This window comes from Dunckerocampus dactyliophorus, chromosome 18, assembly GCF_027744805.1.
Source record: "Dunckerocampus dactyliophorus isolate RoL2022-P2 chromosome 18, RoL_Ddac_1.1, whole genome shotgun sequence".
Classification (NCBI taxonomy): domain Eukaryota; kingdom Metazoa; phylum Chordata; class Actinopteri; order Syngnathiformes; family Syngnathidae; genus Dunckerocampus; species Dunckerocampus dactyliophorus.
In genome coordinates this window covers 21,067,462-21,085,524 of record NC_072836.1, presented here as the reverse complement: position 1 = coordinate 21,085,524, position 18,063 = coordinate 21,067,462, and the positions used below count along the sequence as shown (strand labels likewise).

Below are 18,063 nucleotides of genomic sequence, written 5' to 3'. Positions count from 1 at the left end.
CCCACAAACTCACAAATAAGCTCCTCACACTTGGCCTGTCACCCTCCCTCTGTAACTGGGTGTTTAACTTTCTCACAGGCAGACCCCAGTCAGTCAGAGTCCACAACCGCACATCCAGCTCAAGAATTGTGAGCACTGGGACCCCACAGGGGTGTGTGCTGAGTCCACTCCTCTACACGCTCTTCACCTACGATTGCGTGGCCTCCCAGAACAACACCAGCATCATTAAATTTGCGGATGACACTACAGTCATCGGACTGATCACTGGTGGTGTTGAAACATCATACAGAAGAGAGGTGGCGGACCTCATAGCTTGGTGTCGTGATAACAATCTCCTTCTCAATACAGATAAGACTAAAGAGATGATCATCGACCCAAGAACAAGGGAAAAGGAGCCGCATAGACCCCTGTTTATTGATGAGACTGAGGTGGAGAGGGTGAAAACCTTCAAGTTCCTTGGCACACACATCAGCGAGGACCTCACCTGGTCTCACAACACCCAACAAATTCTGAAGAAGTCCCAAAGGAGACTGTACTTCCTGAGAAGACTGAGGAAATTTGGCATGTCCACCACAATCCTGAGTTGCTTCTACAGATGCACTATGGAAAGTGTCCTTACCGCCTCCATCACTGTTTGGTACGGTAACTGTACAACACGTGATAGGAAGGCACTCCAGCGGGTGATCAAGACCTCACAGAACATTGTTGGGGCAGCCCTCCCCTCACTGCAAGACATTTATAAAACTAGAGTCCTACGAAGAACACACAACCTCATCAAGGACAGCACACATCCACAACACTCATTATTCACACTCCTACCGTCAGGCAGACGCTACAGGAGTTTGAAGTCCAGGACCACAAGGCTGGCAAACAGCTTTTACCCACAGGCCATCAGGCTCCTCAACGAAGCACTCGCACACGCCGCACGCAACACACGCACACACTCATAGCACTTTATTTATTTATTTATTTGTATTATTTACTTGTATTAATGTCTCGTCTGTTGTTGTTGCTTAATTTATTGGTATATATGTTTATGTGTTTATGTTTCTTATGTTCTTATTCTTTCATTTGTTTTCTTTCTTTTCTTGGGAGAATGAACAGAATAAGATTTTCATTGCATAGTATAACTGCTGTTGTACTATGCACATGACAATAAAACTCTCTTGAATCTCTTGAATCTCTTGAATCGAGCACCCATTCAAGCGTTAGGGGGCTGGAGAAGGTCATTAAATAATTAAAAACGCTATGAAATATATGAATAGATCATGAAATAATTCGGAAAGTAATGTATACAGATATGTTTTATGTATAGTTCTATCAAATCGATGCGCCGTTCCCTCGTTTGACGACACTTGTCACGTGACTTTGCCGTTTTTCCCTCACCGTCGTTTGTGTCGCTTTCTGGCACGTGACTTTGAGGCAACTTTTTTTCCAATCAACTTTATTAATGCCTTACAAATTACACAAACAGTGCATCAAACCATGGGCATTCAAAAAATAACAGTTGGATAATAAAAACACATCAAATAAACCATACAGAAATCGAGATTAAAGACAAAACCGTAACATAAAAGTGATAAACAAATTTAAAAAAAAAGATAATAATAAAGTAAGATACACCAGGGGACATGAGCAATAAAAATTAAATTGAATTAAGGATATTGAAGTGGGAGCACAGATTTATAGTCTTGATAGCTTTCTTGTTATTAACAGAGGATATTGATTGGAGGACTCGAGGCAACTTTCTCCAGGAGGGTAAAGTTGATCGGTGACGTCACGCACAATAGGCGGGGCTTAGCATGAACGTGCCCAAAAAAAACAAGGCACTCACCGACCGGCGAGATTTTGAAGCAGCCCTGGTCTGACAGCACGTCACAACACACGTTGATTTTTTTTAATTCAAATAAAAGTCCACCATCTTTAAAGTACTGCGGCGTCATGTAAGTTCAAAGAAGCGGCGAAGCTAAGCACGGTGAAGTGGATGCTCGAAGAAGATACCAGAAAAGAAGGTTTCCGGATTGCTTCGGGCAGTTCGGTGAGAGGCACCCCCGCTTTGAGACACCTTCAAGCCACCTGAGAGGACCAGGATGGAGGGAGACGCTCACGGTTGGTCCTAGCAACTCTTCATTTGACATTTATTATTCAGTAGAGCTCCATGACGATGCTCTAAAGGTGCGCACACTGCGGCCACTTTGACTGACATGAGAGCAGACCACGCTCTCCCACAATGCTAACCGCTTTTATCTGCCACCCCTTGATGGAAATACATCCTTTTCAACAATGATGTAACGTCACACTGCGGGTATGACGACATACACGTACCGGTATTTATTGACCTGTACATGCCAAAGTTTGTGCTCCTGTAGCTTGAAAACATTCCTAAATATCAGCCTGCTGATGTTAGCTTGGGATGAGCTCACCCGCTTCTCTATCAATTATTTATCGCTTTACTTTTCCGTCTTCTTGCACTGCATCTCAAAATAGAACAGCATTGGCCTCATTGCAACGAGAGGGGGAAGGCTCCCCCCGTTTGCCTAAAAAGTTGTTTTCTTTAAGACGTCCTTCAAAATGTCAGCTTCCCAAAAACTGCTGGAAAAATATGTTAATATTTGTCATTGAGGGGCAGTAAGATTCTTTTGTATTCATTATTTTTTCTCCAGTGATAGATTTAGAACAAAAACCCATGCTTGAAGTTCTTGAGACAAAAATGTCAGCTTCTCAAAAACTGCTGGAAAAATATATTTGTCATTGAAGGGCAGTAAGATGAATTTTTATTTGTTATTTTTGTCTACAGTGTCAGATTGACAACAAAAAAGTCACACATGAAGTCCTTGAAGACAAAAAGTCAGCTTCCAAAAAACTGCTGTAAAAATACAGTATGTATGTGTTAATATTTGTGTCAATGATTGGCAGCAACATAGATTTTCACACATTATTTTTTTCTCAGGTGTCAGATTGAGTGCAAAAACCCACACTGAAAAATATGTTAGCTTCCCAAAAACCGCTGTAAAAATATGTTAATATACTGTATGTGTGATTGATTGGCAGTAATGTTGATTTTTAAGCATTATTTTTTTTTCTACATTGTCAGATTTAGAACAAAAAAGTCACCCTTGGAGTGGTCGAGGCAAAAAATACCATCTTCCCAAAAACTGCTGTAAAAATATCATGTTAATATTTGTGTCAATGATTGGCGGTAAACATTGTTTTTGTACGTTATTTTTTTCTACGTTGTCAGATTTACAACAAAAAAGTCACACCACCGCCTTTTGTTGTGGAGAAAACACACAAGAACTCATTAAAAAGGTCAAGGATGAAAAGGTCAAATTAAAGTCATGGTTTGACAGGAACAGATTATCCCTGAACTTAAGTAAAACTAAAATAATGCTATTTGGAAATAGCAGAAAGGAGACGTACGACCAAATACAAATGAATGGAGTGGACACTGAAAAAGTGGAAGAATATAAATTCCTGGGGGTCATAATAGATGAAAAATGAGTTGGAAATCTCATATTAAAAATATACAACAAAAGGTGGCGAGAAATATCTCTATATTGAATAAAGCAAAATATGTTCTTGACCAAAAATCACTCCACACTCTGTACTGTTCCTTAGTATTAGCATATTTAATGTATTGTGTGGAGATATGGGAAATAATTATAAAAGCAATCTTCACTCACTCACTGTACTCATAATGTATTCATTCATAATGCCAAGTATAGACAACATACACACCTTTATTTTTAATATCACATATTAGTGATGATCATTCATAATACCAAGTATAGACAACATACACACCTTTATTTTTAATATCACATATTAGTGATGATCATTCATAATACCAAGTATAGACAACATACACACCTTTATTTTTAATATCACATATTAGTGAGGATCATTCATAATACCAAGTATAGACAACATACACACCTTTATTTTTAATATCACATATTAGTGAGGATCATTCATAATACCAAGTATAGACAACATACACACCTTTATTTTTAATATCACATATTAGTGAGGATCATTCATAATACCAAGTATAGACAACATACACACCTTTATTTTTAATATCACATATTAGTGAGGATCATTCATAATACCAAGTATAGACAACATACACACCTTTATTTTTAATATCACATATTAGTGAGGATCATTCATAATACCAAGTATAGACAACATACACACCTTTATTTTTAATATCACAGATATTAAAATTTGCAGATTTAGTAAACTTTCAAACCACTAGAATAATGCATAAAGTTAATAACTCGTTACCAAACAACCTCAAACAGTATTTCTCAATCAGAGAGGAAAAATATGATCTTAGAGGAAAATGAAACTTAAAACATTTATACGCCAGAACTACGCTGAAAAGCCACAGCATTTCCATGTGTGGAATTAAATGATGGAACGGATTGAGTAAGGAACTCAAACAAAGTACAGAGATGAGCAAATTCATAAACAATACAAGCAGTTGATGTTTGCTAAATACAAGCAGAAGAGTCTTGATCATCACAATGATGTTCTGTCAGGTTTGTTACATATATATATATATATATATGTATGTATGTGTGTGTGTGTGTGTGTGTGTGTGTGTGTGTGTGTGTGTGTGTGTGTGTGTGTGTATATACAGACCCTTTCCAAAAATTAGAATGTCATGGAAAAGTTGTTTAATTTCCATAATTCCATTCAAAAAGTGAAACTTTCATAGATTATAGATTCAGGGCCCACAATTTACGATTTCAAGTGTTTATTTGTTTATTTTTACGTAATTTGGGCTTCCAGCTCATAAAACCCACAAAAACAGGAATTAAAAAAATTTGAATACTGTGAAGAAATCACCATTTACTTCTCAGTTTTTGCAGGAAAAAAAAGAAAGAAATTAGGATCACATCAAATCAATCAAAATATGGTACTTTCAAAACGATATGTCAATCTTCAATACTTGGTTGGGAATCCCTTTGCCTTAATCACTGCCTCGATGCCACGTGGCATTGAAGCAATCAGCCTGTGGCATTGCCTGGGAGTTACGGAAGCCCAGATTTCCTTGATGCTTGCTGTCAGCTCTTCTTTGTTGTTGGGTCTGGTGCCCCTCATTTTCCTCTTGAGAATACCCCATAGATTCTCAATGGGGTTTAGGTCCGGTGAGTTGGCCGGCCAGTCAAGCACTGTGATGGCATGGGCATCAAACCAGGTTTTGGTGCTTCTGGCAGTATGGGCAGGGGCCAGGTCCTGCTAGAAGATGAAATCTGCATCTCCATACAGATCCTCAGCAGAAGGAATCATGAAGTCCTCTAAAACATTCTGGTAGACTGTTGCGGTGACCTTGGATTTAAGAAAGCAGAGTTTACCAACACCTGCACCGGACATTGCACCCCAAATCATGACGGACTGTGGATATTTCACACTGGACCTCAGGCAGCTTGGGTTCTGTTCCTCACCCGTCTTCCTACAAACCCTTGGACCTTGATTCCCAAATGAAAGGCACACTTTACTTTCATGGGAAAAGAGGACCTTGGACCACTGGCCAACAGTCCAGTCCTTCTTCTCCTTGGCCCAGTGGAGACGCTTCCTACGTTGGCTCAGGTTCACAAGTGGCTTGACCCGAGGAACCCGACAGTTGTAGCCCATCTCCCGGATGCGTCTGAATGCCTCATTCCACTCTTTCTGGATCTCTGCCAGATTCTTGAATCTTCCCTGTTTGATAATCCGCTGAAGCCCACGGTCATCTCTTTTGCTGGTGCATCTTCTCCTGCCACATTTTGCCCTTCCTCTAGACTTTCCATTGATATGCTTGGACACAGCACTCTGTGAACAACCAGCCTCCTTAGCTATGAACTTTTGTGGCTTACCCATCCTATGGAGGGTATCAATGGTCTTCTGGCCAGTTGTCATGTCTGCAGTCTTCCCCATATTGAACCCAACTGAGACAATTGAACCAAACTGAAGCAATTTAATGACACCTGGGGAAGCCTGTGCAGGTGATTTGACTTTAGTAGATGATTAGTGTGACACTCAGTTTAAAACATTCATGCCCTGCAAAATTTGGGCTGATTTCTTCACAGTATTCTAATTTTTTAATTCCTGTTTTCGTGGGTTTAATGAGCTGGAAGCCCAATTTATGTAAAAATAAACAAATAAACACTTGAAATCGTTTAAATTGTGGGCCCTGAATCTATAATCTATGAAAGTTTAACTTTTGGAATGGAATTATGGAAATTAAACAACTTTTCCATGACATTCTAATTTTTTGGAAAGGGTCTGTACATACAGTCAAACTTGTCTATAGCGGCCACTAGAGGGAGTCTGCAAAAGTGGCCGCTATAGACAGGTGGCCTTTATAGACAGATTGGCGTCCAGTTTGAATGTTGAGCAGTAGAGGAAAAAAAATTAAAAAAGGGAAAAAAATAATAATAATAATAATGTTGACCAGTAGATGGCACTGCGGACTGCGGATAAAAGTTGTACAGCACTACTAGGCTTGTTATTATCATGGTTCATGGTTCATGGTTTTAATTCATCCTGAACATGCATTTGAGTCAGACAGTAACAATTCACAATTTTGCATGTCCAAAAAGGAGTAGGAAGAAGCAAAGCTTATTTAATCCTACCCCTCATCAGTTTCACATCAGTTGCAATACATTTATTCACCTCTTGTTCTTCCAAGTGTACTTTGTAGGTCTACATGACAATGTAGTGCAATCATAGCCAAGGTTTTTACTTACTAAAAGGAAGCTAGAGGCTTAATAATAACTGATAGAATATATCCACCACCCACAGAACAAAGCTGTGCTAGTAATGTCTTACGCTTGTTTTTAATATTTTACTTTTTATACGGCAGAGTGTCATTACAGCTTTAGTTCATCAGGAAGTGACGGGAAGTGACGGTGGGCGTCCCGAGCAGGAGAGCTAGGCTCAGTGCTAGCTGTGAGTTTGGAGAGAGTTGGGAAGTGTGTTTATGTTGGCGTGGATGTAAAGTCCTGCAGTGTTCTCCGCTGTTAATAAAGCCATTAAAGTGCATCGGCGACGTGAGTCTCTCCTTCCCCACAACAAGCGGCATTACAGTATTGACCAGTGCACACCAGGAAATAAACGGTGTCATTTCTTACAGGCATTGGCTGCACAGCTATGTAGTGGGGCTTGTTTAACCTTTGCCTTGTGGGCAAGCAGGAAGGAGAGACGATGCTGAGAGATGTGTGTGTGTTCTGAGCTGCTGTCTGGTGGCCGCGTTCAATAAATAAAGTTGGCAGAAGCAACAGGAGAAGTTTCCTTCTTTGCTTCGGAGCTGAATAACACTGACAAGTTAACAGACGAGTAGTGAACGGAAAAGAAGACGGCTTTGTTTGTGTCGAATACAGAAGATGAGGACTTTGATGGATTTGTGGATGAGGATTGATGAAAAATAACGTGAGTACATTCTAAAATACTTCAATTAAGTACAACCCAACTCAGTTTTGCTCCCGCTGCCGCATGCATGCTAGCGTATGTTTTTTTTTATTGTAGCGTCGCTGGGAGCACGTCCTGTTCCCAGCATACTTTGCGGTAATGTTTTGGTGCAAATGCTCTTAAAGTTACATGTTTGACCAGGAAATAGCAAGCTCAAAAGAAGACGGCTTTTTTATGTGGAACAACTGACAGTTTGTGTGGATCTTGTGAATGATTGTGACTGAGCTAGGACTCAGTAATTAAAGTCTACACACGACGGCTTCATTGATTGAAAAACAAAACTTTTTTGTGCATGAAGCTTCTACTTGAGTTGGTAATTTGGCCGCTATATGCGGTCAGATATTGACCAAGGGAGACAAAATGGGTGGCCGCTGGCTGCGTTGGACAGGTGACTGCTATACACAGGGTCTATAACATGTACATTTGCTGTGGGGGATTTTTCAGTGGCTGCTATAGGCAGGTGGCCGTTCTATAAAGGTGGCCGCTAAGACAGGTTTGACTGTATACACTGCTCAAAAAAATTAGAGGAACACTTGGAAAATGTCATTGTAGCAACTCAAAATGATTGTCAGTAGTTTGTGTGGCCCCCACGTGCTTGTACGCATGCCTGACAACGTGGGGGCATGCTCCTAATGAGACTACGGATGGTGTCCTGGGGGATCTCCTCCCAGATCTCTGTTATTTATTTATTTTTTTTGCTTTTGTTTTTTTTTTTAAGGAAAGGGGAGGAGAAAAAGAAAGGAGAGAAAAAAAGGGGGAAGGGAAAAGAAGGAAAAAAAGGAAAAAACTCTGTTTCTTTATTCATATTTAATTTATATATACATTTTTTATTTTTTATTTTTTGGTCTTACTGTCATCTCTTATGTATTATCATCATATCCTAATTATCACAGAAAACATGAGATGGAATGCAGGAAGTGAACAACATGTACTGTAATAGATGTAGAATGGATGGGGGGTAGGATTAAATAAGCTTTGCTTCTTTCTACTCCTTTTGGACATGTGGAACTATGAAAGAATGATTCATGAGATGTATTCCATTGGAACCTTCATGTTCAAATAAACTAAATCAAACCAAACCAAACACTTGAAGTAAAAAAAATGTCAGCTTCCCAAAAACGGCTGTAAAAACCATAATATAATGTTTATGAAGAGAAAAAAGCTGTATCTTTGTGAGAATAATGTGGAAATACTACAAGATGAAGAAAATGGGACAATTGGGCTGTTTTTGATTTTGATGGAAGTCATTTCATGACAATAAAGTCAAAATTACCAAAAGAAAGTTGGCATAGTTGGAAAAATGTTTTAAAACCCAGCAGAAATGGGGGAAAAAAAGATATGTCATTTTACGAGAATAAAGTCAAAATATAAAGAGGAAAACATGTCACAATTTTACCAGAATAAACTTGTAATATTATGAGGGTAAATAATGTCATTGTAGTAGCGTAGAGGTGGAATATTAAAGAAAGTTGTTGGTGTTTTTTTTAAAGAAGTTGGAATATTATGTGGAAAAAAAAAAACTAAAGTTGTTATTTCTGGAAAATTAAGTTGGGGAAAAAGTTATAATTTTATGGGAATAAAGTAAAAGTATTATGGGAATAAAGTCATAAAATGAAAATGAAATTTAAAAAGGTTATTTAAGAAGATAGTTGAACTAAAATGAAAAAAAAAATCCTACCAGAACTGGGAAAAAGAGCAAATTTGATACTAATAACATGCTTTTTCACTAAAACAGTACATATGACAAAGCTGACCTGCATTTGAATATACTGTATACAGTACAGCTTGTTAGCTTATCTCCTACATGTGTTGCTTTACTAAATATCAAAGTGGCAAGTTGCATCCTTTCATTTTTCACTATGTTATGTGCGCCCCTCCCCCACCCGCTTTGGTTGCATGATTAGCTTTAAAAAGACAAGGTGCAGGTGTTGTGGCGGGCACGTGCGGTACAGATCATTTCCTGTCGTGTCTATGCAAAGGACGGTGTTGTGGGTGTCATCTCTCGTGTGTGTCTGCCCCCCCCCCACCACCACCAAATAGTGTCTGACATGAGATGTGAGCAACACACACACACACGTACACATACACTTTCACTTTGAGGCCTGCGTGTTTTTTTCCAGCCTTCCATCAGCACTATGCGGTGCTCTCATGAACAAAGCACCTTCGTTCTGCAAAGAGCTGTCAAACGTCCCACCACCAGCAGCAGCAGTCAAATCTCAGAGGACTTCAACTTGTTTCCAAAAAAAAAAGCGTGTCAAGTAAATGAAAAGAGTTTAAAAGCAAAATTGAGTGCGTGTGCTCATTATAATGCGCTGATTTGCGGCGATTTCTGTTCAAATATCATCCCTCCCTCTCCCTGTCGAGATCTACTTGGACGTCATGGCAGCGTGATGCTTTAATGTGCTATCCTTGCGTGACATCTATATAGTATACAGTGTATAGTCAGCATTCAGCGCCATCACTGAGGTGATGCTAACATTAGAGCGTTATGTAGGAGGTCCACCAACACATGCCGCTGCAGGTTTTGCACAAGATGCGGGCGGGGTTATGTGCCAACAAACAGGAAGTGTGGAGGCAAACATTGCATGGATCTTAAATGTAAAGAGTTGTCATCTGCCGATATTTCAAGGCTGTGTGTGACCCATGCAGGCTTGGTTGGGTGTTTTTAACTGTTATTGCGCTTTGTCCCCACCTGGCGGCAGACTTTGCATTTACAGTACAGTATAGCAGTAGTATAGCCGGCCTGCAGCGTTTCTATGGTAAAAGAGACCTTTTCCGCCACTGAAGGACAAAAAATAGCCCTATGGTAATTATGAGGTAAAAAGGCGAAATGACGAGATAAAAAGTCGAAATTATGTCATAATTAGGAGATAAGTCGACATGATGAGATAAGAAAGTGGAAATGATGAGATATAAACTGCGCATGTGCGACCTTCCTCACTGGCGCCTTCGTCACATGGGAGTTGGCACATGTACAGTTTGTATCTCATCATTTCCACTTTTTATCTCATCATTCTGACTTTCTTGTCTTAATTATTTTTTCATTTTCACTGTTTTACTGTTACACTTTTCTTACATTAATAAATAATACATTTTAACGTTAATATTGTAAAATTACTGCCAAAAAATTTAAAAAATTATAATTTTGCTGTTTTTTAGTTTTCTTAAATTAATAAATTAAATACCATTTTTAGTGTCAATAAAAAAACAGTCCCGAGGCACACTTTGACACCCCTGACAAAGAGGATACATCGTGGTGGTCTACATTCTTACAATTGCAGCTTATGACCTTTACTACAACATAAGGCCTCATCCTAAATGTGACATATTATAGTCATGAAATACGTATATATATATATATATATATACGTATTTCATGACATCCTAAATGTGACATATTAGGCCCCATTTTGGGGCCTAAGGCTAAAAAGTGTAAGTTCATTTTAAGGGAGGCGAGCACAGAGGGGCAAGCGAGAGCGAGGAGGAGAAAAGGGCGGGGGGTTGGGGGGTGAAGAAGGGCTGAGACACCCACACTGGAAAAGAGGAACCAGGTCAAAAGCAGAAGTGGTGTCCGCCTCGGAAGAAGCCTCACCTTTTACTGACAGGATGAGAAAGTACACGAGCGCAGCGCGTCAGGAATCCGACGCGCTCGTCTGACGCTCTCGGATTCTAACCAAAGGAGAGCAGGAAGACATAGGTAGACTACCTGGCGTGGGCTCCTCCAACTTCCTGTTTGCTGGCGCCGCTGGTGTTTAGAGTGTGGAGACGATGGGGACAGTGAGTGAACTTTGCGTGTCCAGCCTTCACTCGTTCTTGTGTCCAGCCGTGGAGGCGATGCAGCGGCAAGACACAGGTAATGATTGGTGCCAGTGCCTTAGCACGTTTCTTCCATAGCACGATGGCATGAACGGAGTGAGCCCTTTTGTTGGTCATACAGTTTCGTTGTCTCGGTGGGTGGAGGCGGGGCCACATGCATACACACAGAGTGCAGAAGAGTGTAACATAGTAGAAATTCATTCAAATTTGTGTTTTAGGCCAAACAAGACACAGCGATGGACACTTTTGCCTCTTTTGCCGCTAACTGTATGCGCTCGGTCTGCCTAACGAACCCATTACTCAACGAATGGCCAAAGAAAATACTGGTTAGTTGGCGTCATGCTGCAGGTTCCCACTCTGAGCGCCTTGAAGGCTTGTTTGGGCCGACAGCGCCGTTGACGCGACTTGACGGGTTGCGGTGAATCAGCTGACGGAGTGCGACGTGAGAGGGAACTGCCGCTGTCACAGTGATTTTCTCAACGTCTGAATCAGCACTGCACTGTGTGTGTGCGTGTGCGTGTGCGTGTGCAAAGAGATGACTCGGATGTGCAATGGGGAAGTCCATTGGTGCGCTGTGGTGTGGTAATGTGGTGACAGCACAATTTCACTGACTTTTGTCACGCACACTCACATGACCCGTAAAGACCTCGTGGTTGGTTCGTGTCTTTAGACCAGGGTGTCCAAACTACGGCCCGCGGGCCACATCAGGTCCACCAAGCGTCTTAATCTTGCCCACCGGGCGTTTCCAAATTCCGTTATTTTAAGCCTTTAACATGGAAGCTGTATCTGGCAACATGATTTACATGGAAGCTGTATCTGGCAACATGACTTACAGCACTGTTGTGGCCCGCTTGAGTCGTACAGGAAATAACCTGATGCAATCTGTAGCTTGTACAAAAAGGTGATCCAAACAACACAACACGTGACGCACAACGTCGCCTCAACTCCTGCACCGTGTGTGCATACAAATAAATATGTACGCAAAATAGTCCTGCCGCAGGGCAAGCTGGGTAGCTCGTGATCGTCTCCCTCTCTCCCCCAACATTTTGCCGTGTTTGTCGCATTTGTGCTTAGTCACAAAATATGTTGAGGAGGTTGTCAGTGAAGTAAAGACGGAGGGACGTTAACATACTCTTGATATCCAAGAGTGTCCTTTATTCCTCATAGCTCATATTGTTGTTGCCGCCGGAATATCAAGCATGCCTTACGGCACTTGTAAATAGCAGCTTTAAGTTGCGTGTTGTGTTATGTCTATGATGTTTGCGCCCCGTGTTAACGATCGAGACGCTATTTTGACTGAGAAATTTATCTCCTTCTTTATCTCCTTCGACTGCAGGGGTCACCAACGTGGTGCCCGCGGGCACCAGGTAGCCCCCACGACCACATGAGGTGCCCGCAAGCCTGCTTTTCATTCAGGTGTTCAGTTAATAATGAAAGAAGAGTAGAAAGAAATGCATTGTGAAATACAACATGTGAGTTGTGGACACCAGCATTTTGTTCATGTTCTGGTAAAACAAGCATATTCGCTTTGTTTGGGTTTAAAATAAGCTCTGAAAATAAATGTTACAAAAATGAGTAGCTCTTGGTCATTTTCATTTTGTAAAAGTAGCTCTCACAAGGACAAACCTTGGTGACCCCTGACCTACTGTGTGTTCTTTGATTGTGATGCGTCGAAAAAAGGCAAACGATCCTGTCTGTTTATGTGCACACGTCACAACGCCCGGCAATGTCAGGAAAAGGTCATGCAGACTCTTTCGGATGTGCGGCGGTGCTCCGGGCGACGTTTTGAATCTGCGGCGTTTGACTTCAATCAACAGTGGCTGCCTTGTCAGCGAGACAAGCGAGGCGTTCACGCGGCGTTAAGTCTGTTACGTTTCCTCATCAGTCCGCTCTCCGACAATGCACTGTTTGATGAGGAGACACGCGATGCAGCTGATTACCCGGTAGCGTTCCGTGGAATGCGTGGTGCGTGAAAGCAGGAGGTGTTTTCATAGGGCAGCATTCCTGCCGTCTGCCTCCACGTCCAGGCAGGCTGCAACAAGCTGGGCCCCTCCTGGTGATTCCATGTTAAGACGCTCCTGGGAAGCTGCTGTCTGTTTGTCACAAACAGGCATTGATCATTGATGTACCTTTTGTGTGCACTCATTGTTGACATGATAAAACGGGTAAACTGCTGCATGTGGCAAACACAACTCCCTGCCCCCCACCCAGCTGTTCCTCCCCTTTGTGTGAGTGTGCAAGAAAGCAAAGACACAAAACCAAAAAAACGTGCTGAAAAAGAGTCACCGAGCCCATTTGTGGAAACTTTATCTGCAGCTCCTCCAAGAGAATCCATGGATGTGCTGTGGTCTTCTCCAAAAAAAACCCACTTACTTTAATGTGGCTTTCAGAATGGAGAGGTAATTACTACGTGTCCCTCTATTCCTTATGTTTCCACTAGGATGCCACACTACAGTAATTCCTCCTTTATCGCACTTAATTGATTCCGTGATAAGTAAATTTCTGCCAAGTAGGATTCCTTATTTATACATTTTCATAGTTAGAGCATAGAAAGCCTATTTACCACATTTTAAATATGGTAAATGGTCTTTCACTCTCACTTCACTTGTCCACCTCCAAGGCCCTCAAAGCACATTAACTGCTGATGACTCAGCATTAGGAGCAACTGGGGGTTCAGTATCTTGCCCGAGGACACTTCAACATGATCACAGGAGGACGGAGGATCAAACCTGCAACCCCAACCACTCTACCACCTCCACCACTTGAGCCATGCCGCCCCAAATACAGTAAATACATTATTAGAGCCCTCCAGACATGAAATAACACTCCTATAGTCACCTTTACGCTCCTATTACACAATATTGTAGACATAATAAGACACATGTAAGACTTAAATAAGACATAATATACTCACACGTTTGAGACCTGACGTTAGATCACATGAAACACCAAAAGGTTATCCTATCATTCCGTGTGGAAGTGGTAAGTTTTTGGCTTCTTTGTCCTTCTTCACCACTCCGTTTGAAACACTTTCTTAAGTTTAAGTAAATTGGAGAGGCTAACCACTTTGCTCAGTAGCTTGCTATGCTAGCGGCGACCTTCTGTTATGTAAAGAAAGAATAATAGGACTGTAAAGGTGACTATTGGGGTGTTATTGCATGTCTACAGGGCTCTAATAATGTTAAGACCCGCACTTAGAAAGTCATAAAGAAGTTTTCTATGCTCCAGCTACGAAAAGACTCAAATTATTATTACTGAATCCTACTTTGCAGAAATTCACTTATCGCGGTCGGGTCTGGAACCAGCAAACCGTGATAAACGAAGGATGACTGTATTTTTATTTTATTTTATTTTATGCTTGAAAATTCTTCATTTAGGCTAAAAAAATATGACAAATTTGCTTAAATATGCTTGACTAATACTCAGCCATATTCAACCACAAAACAGCGATGATATACCAATTTTATTTATTTTTGAAAAACCTCGATTGAGTGAAGCAGTAAAATTCGAAGCGTGATGCAGCAAGGGATTACCGAATTGGACTGACATATTCAAATACTGTTTTTATTACGTTAACGTACGTAGTGTTTTTATTTTCCTTCCTGGAAACTTGTGCTCTTTTGAAAGTATATTTTAGAAGCTTTTCATGAAATCTGAGCTGGTAAACATATCAGAATGTAAAAGTATTCACCATATTCAAGGCATCAGCATTTAGTTTTGGAATATCTTGAGCTATGTCATGAAATACTATATTTGGGGTAATCTTCTAATCGTTGCTTCGTTGTCACCTCTTTCTTTAAATATATTTAACAGCATAGCATACTTTCACCAACACCACATTAAATGGGTTTTAAAAAACAAAGGCGAATGTCACAGCATCCTTCCATTTTTTCGGGCACTATTGACTCAAAGTTAGTGAGAACTTTTATTGTGATAGCAAAGGGCGGAAGTGGTGTTATTTTGTTCCGCCTGTCTTGACAGCGCGCAGTCACGACTGACGAGTCGCTGGTGACGCTTCACTCTCGAAACCTCTCCTTTTAACTTACGACAAGAACAGAGGACTAACAACTCTCCGCGTCACTTATTGAACTGTACCGAAAGAAAAGCTGGTAAATCATCGCCGGGCTTCGCTTTTTATGCCAAACTTTGGACGCTTGGAAAAGCTTCACAAACTTCACGTCGGACTCGAAACCCACACAGGCGGAAAGCATGGTGCTGAAGTCTGAAGACGGCGTAGGTGAGTGAAACTCAGGAAATGACAGCTGAAAGCGTCACGTTTATCTAAACGTGCCGAATAGAAACACATTTGTTACTAATTTCTCGCTAACAGCAAGCTACAGATGCGTAATAGGCGTCCACTTGATGAAACTTGTTCAAGTAGCTCAGGAAGTACAACGGCCTTGTAGTTATTGTTAGTCTTTACTTCGGCTTTTACTGCGTGTTTTTGCTGTTATAAAAGCATCTAAGGTTATTTAGTAAGGCGTTTACCCTTGTAACTACTTAAGTCAACTCTTAGATGTTGTGGAGAAAAGAGAGCACGATTTTTGTCTTCATTATGAGCGTTGGTGAGTGTGCGCGCGAGCGTGCGTGTGTGTGCGTGAGTGTGCGTCGCCACGTCCTGTTTAGTGCACACTCAGCAGCAACAGGTGTGAAGAGCAGCCGTTCAAATCCACTTTGCCAGCACGTACATTTTGTGCGTTGACCTGGACCTTGTGTTTGTATCAGCCGCTACCACCGCGGCAGCTAGCGAGTTATCTTTGTCTTTTCAATGGTTTTCCATCGGAGAATAAAATCCAGTTGGGACCTCCTGTAGTTTGTGAAAATCTGCTTTTCTGGAGCATATTTTGTGGAGTTTTGTCAACACAAACGAGATGGGTGTAGTATGAACAATATGTCTTTGTTGCGGCGGGCGGCATTAATTAGCCTCCCCTCTGCCTGCGTCACCGCTAATCGCATTAGTGAACAGTGAAGCTCTCAATGACTGATCCTGTTATGTGCTGCTGCTCCTGCATGGAGATGGAGAACCTACACGCCGGCCTACACAGCTGCTTTGTCATTGCAGCATCAGTCCATTCACTGGCCGCTTTGAGGTGGGTGGCCCATGGAGTTTAAGTATTTGTGACTAATGGCTCACCAATGAGAGGCCCTAATGGGCCACAAGGCCTGGCTCCAGTGCCCCATGGTTGTGATCGTTGCCGCCGTCTCGCCATAATCACATTTTTGTCGACTGTGTGCATCGGTTGCCGCCCTTCTTTCCACTCGACTCAGCGTCTCTCCCCCCCCCATATTGCATTATTATTGTCGTAATGCACATAGTCATCATTTTTACACTGGTCTTATGTTCCAAAATGACTAAACTTTGGATTGAGCCGACAACGCGTCAGAAAACACCAGCGTTGGGGTGTTTCCAAATATAATGGGACTTTATGGTCATTTTCCCCGTAAGTGATAATTCCATTTCCCATGATGCTTTGACCCTGCGACCCTAAAAGAGGAGAAGCGGTATAGAAAATGGATGGATGGATGGATGATGCTTCAAGTGCAGCTTCAGGAAGTAGTGACGTGGAAGCAACTCATGTTTTGAAGTCTTATGCAGCGATCGCTGACACATCTTAAGTTAGATCAATTGTAGAACTACTACAGGCTCTGTTTAGATTACTCAGACTGCTAGCCGTCCACCGTCACCGAGTTTCGAGAGGCTCAAGCTAAATGGCTAATTTGCCTCAAGACAAAAGTGACTCCCTAGAGTGGCAACGAAAGAGAGACTGTCAAAGTGCGTGAGAAGGAATTATGAGGCGGTTCAATTGTGATGCTCAAGACGATGGTTTTAGTGGTTTTAGTTCCCAGGAGGAGGAGGACGGCAATGAATGACTTTTCTGGTAGGCTGCTGTTTAACTAGCCGTGTCACACGCACTGTTTGGGAGGAAAAAAACATTTATTTAATTTAAGTCTAAAAACATATTTGTGTGTACTAAATGTTCCATGTTATGGCATGGACATGTGCGGCTTATAGAGAGGTGTGGCCTGTATATGTACAAATCTTTAAACTTAGTGGGTGTGGCTTACATTCCAGTGCGCTCTATTGTGTGGAAATTACCGCGTTCACTTCATCTGCCAAGTTGAGGCTGCTCCTTCTTTTGAAAAAAGTGTTGTGAAAAAGCCTGCAGGGTTGATATGAACTTGCACCCGAGCTCAAATCTTTTGTGTGCCGCAATGTGTTATTCCCTTTTTTGGATATTTGACTAACATTCTTCCTTAGTGTTCAAATTTTCAGTTATTTTTATATCCAAACGGAGCAGTGCACGCCACGATGTCGCACATTTTCTGTGACTTTGGGGGTAACTTCTGTGTTGGCAACAGTGCTAGGAGGCGTCCTGACCACTTTCATAACTAATTTGAGGCATGCCAGGGCAAAATGGATGAGCCGTGCAGACAAAAAGCAGGTTAGCTCACGGGATATGTGCACCAAAGAACTGTCATGACATTCACGCTTTGTGAACGATCTGAAAATGCATCAGCTTTGTTTGGTCAACAGAGACCTTCCACAATAGAAACCTTGGAGGAGGCGGCGGACGCCTTCCAAGCCCGCATGCCGGGTAATGTAGAGGCATTGTCGGGAGCTGCGACCCTTCGTCTCGCGGTGAGATGGAGCTGAACAAGTTGGCCAAAAGCGAGAAGAAAGCTTTCCCACAGGATGGGCGTGTTTTCGCTCCAAAGTGTGAGAAAGACTAACAAACAGGAAGCCCAAAGTCTTGACAGTACGCTGCGCGGGATGTGGCATCCTGC

General features: G+C 41.7%; 1 protein-coding gene across 3 annotated transcripts in view; it reads left to right on the top strand.

Moving 5' to 3' along the window:
- Positions 1–1,820: 1,820 nt before the first annotated feature.
- LOC129170698 (cytohesin-1) overlaps positions 1,821–18,063 on the top strand; it is a 41,191-nt gene continuing 24,948 nt past the window's right edge. Inside the window, exon 1 of one of the 3 annotated variants that reach the window (XM_054758541.1) lies at positions 1,821–2,109. In XM_054758541.1, coding sequence (XP_054614516.1) covers positions 2,091–2,109 — 19 coding nt within the window. In that variant the 5' untranslated portion in view covers positions 1,821–2,090. Of the gene's footprint in view, positions 2,110–11,109; positions 11,315–15,249; positions 15,515–18,063 lie in introns of those variants that run through there. The other 2 variants (XM_054758538.1, XM_054758540.1) reach the window with 2 other exon arrangements.